This window comes from Heloderma suspectum, chromosome 6 (genome assembly GCF_057233095.1).
Source record: "Heloderma suspectum isolate Gila_16-S chromosome 6, 16-S_ref, whole genome shotgun sequence".
Lineage (NCBI taxonomy): Eukaryota > Metazoa > Chordata > Lepidosauria > Squamata > Helodermatidae > Heloderma > Heloderma suspectum.
In genome coordinates, this window is record NC_139463.1 from 109,190,372 (window position 1) to 109,194,988 (window position 4,617).

The 4,617-nt window shown below is 44.9% G+C and overlaps 1 protein-coding gene across 1 annotated transcript; it reads left to right on the forward strand.

Moving 5' to 3' along the window:
* The first annotated feature begins 3,083 nt into the window (after positions 1–3,083).
* LOC146342429 (olfactory receptor 4Q2-like) lies at positions 3,084–4,031 on the forward strand. The gene has a single exon (XM_084807835.1). It carries the CDS (start codon positions 3,084–3,086, stop codon positions 4,029–4,031), a length of 948 nt encoding a protein of 315 aa, XP_084663961.1.
* Positions 4,032–4,617: the final 586 nt, after the last annotated feature.

The following is a 4,617-nucleotide window of genomic DNA, read 5'->3' on the forward strand; positions in this document are numbered from 1 at the left end:
GTTCCAGGGTTGAAGGCTTACAGGGGTTTTCTTCCCTTTGGAAGGAAGCTCCTGAGGGCTTCTGGTTGGGTTTTGTTGTGTGTTTTTTAATATGTGTATTTATTTAGAGAGATTCAGGTTGAGCATTGGTGGGGGTGTAGTTTGAAGACTCCAACCGATAGGAAAAGTCCTAGATCAGCCTGCACCCCAAAACTCTGTTAGCTCTAGGGTGTCCTACTTTATAGTCCTCTGGTTTGGGGAGCTGGCAGTGGACAGTCATCTCTTTCGAGGTGCCCTCTCTTTCATGGGCTTTCCAGTCCAAGCCTCATTTACATCCAAGAGACATAAGAAGAGAGCAGGGGCTGTCCACTAAGAGGAAGCACCTGGAATGTAGACAGAGCATCACCTGGTCAGCCTTCTCCACTATGGTGAGATGTCTTGTGTTTTATTTTAATTATAGTTGTTGTTTCTAAATGTGTGCCTCCGCATACAAATTTGCAAAGGTTATGCAGAACAGTGTCCTCTTTTGTCCTCTTTTGCATTGATGCATCTCCTCATTGTTGGCAAAGTGTAAGTGGCCACCCTAGTTAGCTCACATCATCAGGTTTCTCTGGGCCAAAGCAGGCATTACTTTAAAGACGTAACTAGGAGCTAATCTTTTCTTTTTTTCTTTTACTCTAGAGTAGGAGCAGGGGGCTGATCTGGATTCCTATGCTGCCAATCTCCATGCCAAGGTCCCAATCCTGATTGGAGGTCCTGCACCTTCTCTTGAGAAAAACAGACAGACAGACAGACAGGCAGATAATCTGCTAGATAAGGATTTAAAGTAATGTCTGCTTGGACCCTCTGTCTGTGTGCCTTTCTCAAACTGCAGGTTCCCTTCATAGGAAGGCACCTAGATTACATCATCCTTAGCTCAGCGGGTGGGGAAATATATACTATGCCTGGTGTTTCTTGGCCATGCAAAAGGCCAGCTGTTGTTACCAATCAGGCAACCTCTTTAACCAAGGAGATACTGGACAGCTTTGCCAGGACTATTAAGGCATTCTCCAGCTGTCCTACTGCTTCCAGAAACTGTTTCCTGTCCACCCCCATCCCCAGCAGACAATACTGAAAAACAAACAGAATTACAAAAGGTTCTGATGCAACTTGAATCTGTCTCTCCTCTCAAAAGTCAAGCCAAGCCTGGTACTGCATGAGTGTAGGACTACGTCAAGACTGCAATCCAAGGCACACACTCCTGGGAGTAAGTCCCACTCCCATTGCACACTGTGGGACTGATTTGTGAGAAAACCATGCTCATGATTTGTGAGAAAACCATGTTTGCAAGAGCTATTCAGATCTTACAAAGTTTCCAATCAGAGAAGTGCCAATTATTTTTTTCCCACTGCCCACTGCCATTTTAGATGGCAGTTATCAAGGCTTTCCATTTAATTTAAAGTTTTCGGTATGTGGGGCAGATTAACTGGTGGAGTTACCCCAGTATTGATCATGTTTTGATACCTATAAGGAGATGACATAGGCACTTGAAACAATTTCTTGTTTCAACATTGGGTGCTGTTATTTTTAGGGGGGAGGGGGGCTACAATCAACCACAGATTGGGTATCTACTAGTCAATAGTAATAGATACTGTGACTCTCACCCCCCTTCAAGCAGTGAGATATTCCAGGGGCTCAGCGCTTCCCTGGATTACTTTGCTTCATTTAGAAGAAAATCACTGAAGACTTATTGCCATATGATATTGGCCACCAACTTCAATGGCTTTAAAGGGGGATGAGACAAGATAAGGCTACCAATGGGTTTTTGCTTATGTAGGGTACAATCCTATGCATTTTTGGTCAGGAAAAAGTCCTACAACTCCCAGCATTCCCCAGCCTGCTGGGAGTTGTAGAACTGTTTTCTGTCTAAACTTGCATAGGATTGCATCTTTAAAGTATTTTTCTTTTCTTTTCCTTCAGCCACAAAAGCTTCCAGAACAGTTAACAAGGAATCAGTAACACAAGCCAATCCCTACCTACAGGTTTAATATCTAGAAAGACATGATACACAAGGAAAAAGGAATGGGTAAGGAAGAGGGAAAAAATCCCTCCTCTTCTGTTCCCTCTTCTCTCATTTATGTCCCTCTTTCCTCATTCTTTCTCCCTGTCCCTACCCAACTGCCTCCTCTCACCCCTGCATTGGCAACTTTGGAGGCTCTTAAAAAGCCTAATAGCTGAGCAGGGGGCAGGCAGGAATGGGAATGAGAAGGGAGACCGTGGGCCAGGTAGGGAGGTTCCATGGGCTGTATCTATTCCATAGGCTAGAGCTCCCCACCAGTACTCTTTGCGTGAAGTGTTTCCACCAACAACTGAAGACACAAGTGCTTGCCCAGGCATTTCCCTGACAGCGAGTATTGTCAGCTACCCCAAGTTATTTTACTTGAGATGTTCTTATGTTTATCATTGGTTTATTGTTTCAGTGATGGCTTTATAGTACTTTATTACGATTTTGCATTGCAAATTGTTTTGGGCTTTTTTTAATTGAAAAGTGGTATACAACTTTTTTGAACTAAAAACATCTTTGAAAAGGATGTGTGTCTTTCCATTTCTTCCTGCTTCTCTTTCTGAATCCTCGGAATTCTCTCGCTTCTCATACACATTTTGCCTCTGATTTTTCTTTCTGAAGAAGCATCTGAGGACCAACAATGGAACTAACTGTGCAGATGGAGCATGCAACGGTTCCAGGATCCTGGCACGAGAGAGCGGTTGGGATCTAGAATTGATCATACTTAAAGTAGACCCATTAAAATCAATGAGACTTAAGTTAGTCATGAGTAACTGAAGTCCCATTGATTTCAGTGGGTCTACTTGAAGTGAGACTAAATCTGAATCCAACCCTGGATTTATTATAATTTAGCTGGAGGCAACATTATCTTTAAAGGCTCAATGTGAATAAAAAAATTTCCTTTCTCCAAAAACCATTCTAGATACTGTTCACAGATCATTCAAGGGAAAATGCTCTCTGGGTGACTAATGCCCTTCATTTGGAAGTGAGGGAAAATTACAATAGGAGAGAAAACTGTGTTCCCTGGAATGTATCTGTTTCTTTCACCTTCGCAGAAAAAATGGAGGACCTGAAAAGAAACCACACAAGGGTGAATGAATTCCTCTTGGCGGCCATTTCCCCAACATGGCAGTCCCAAGCCACCCTCTTTGTGGTCTTCCTCCTGGTCTATGCAGCCACCATAATAGGAAACACCCTGATCATGCTGATGGTGGTGTCTGACCCTCGACTACGCACACCCATGTACTTCCTGCTGGGGAACCTGTCCTTCCTGGACCTTTGCTACTCCACTATCACAGCCCCCAAGATGTTGATGGACTTTTTGGCTGAGAAGAGGAGCATCGCCTTTGATGCCTGCATGGCCCAGCTCTTTTTCCTCCATTTTGTGGGTGCTGCCGAGATGTTCCTTCTCACTGTCATGGCCTATGACAGGTATGTGGCCATTTGCAAGCCTCTGCACTACCCCAACATCATGAACAGGCGACTGTGTAGCTGGCTGGTGGCAGCTTCTTGGACTGGAGGCTTCATCCACTCCACAGTCCAGACCATCCTCACCATGAGGCTGCCCTACTGTGGACCCAACCAAGTGGACAACTTCTTCTGTGATGTCCCTCCAGTCATCAAGCTGGCTTGCACTGACACCTACGTCATTGAGCTCCTCATGGTCTCCAACAGTGGCCTCATCTCTACCAGCTGCTTTGTTATCTTACTGACCTCTTATACCACCATCCTGGTGAGGATCCGCTCCCCTGAAGGGCGACGCAAAGCCCTCAATGTCTGTGCCTCCCACCTCACCGTGGTCACCTTGTTCTTTGGCCCCTGCATCTTCATCTATGCTCGGCCATTCTCCATTTTCTCAGTAGACAAGCTGGTCTCTGTCCTGTACAACATCATCACCCCCATGCTGAATCCTCTGATTTACACCTTAAGAAATAAGGATGTGAAGATGGCTATGAGGAATCTCAGAAGCAAGGCTTCATCTCTACCAGCCGCTTCATCATCTTGGTGACCTTGTAGTCCAATCTAGTGAGATCAGCTCCCCTGAGCAGCGATGCAAAGCCCTGGACATCTACACTTCCTACCTCACTGTAGTCACCTTGTTCTTTGGTCCCAGCATCTTCATCTATGCTCAGCGTTTCTCCACTTTCTTGGTAGACAAACTGGGGGGGGGGGTGAGGAGGAGGTTCCTGGGATATTAACATTTTCTATCTTTAATTTCTTTAACATGGAAACATTTATCTGTGTCACTCTACTGTAATGTGTTTTAGCACTTGTCTGGAACATACTATGTGCATCCTTTAAAACAGTGGCCATCCTCCTGTCCAGACCCAAGACCCACCTCTGCTTTGCAATCTGCAACATTGGATCCACTTTCACATTTTCACATTTTATTTATGTGGGTGGGGGTGGGGGGATGACACACAGTCACTTCCTTTCACACACATTCTCTTGTTCCACCAACAACTCCCAATGGATAGATATTCAAGTCAGTTTAAGACCATGAGTGCAAAAGAGTGGGTGTGGGAATCCATGCTTTCACAATTCAGATGATTATTTGTGATGATAATCATATGAACAAGCATGAAGAGCCAGCA

What these genes read in the sequence shown, in the direction of transcription:
- LOC146342429 (XM_084807835.1), top strand. Translation starts at nt 3,084, where the DNA reads ATGGAGGACCTGAAAAGAAACCACACAAGGGTGAATGAATTCCTCTTG.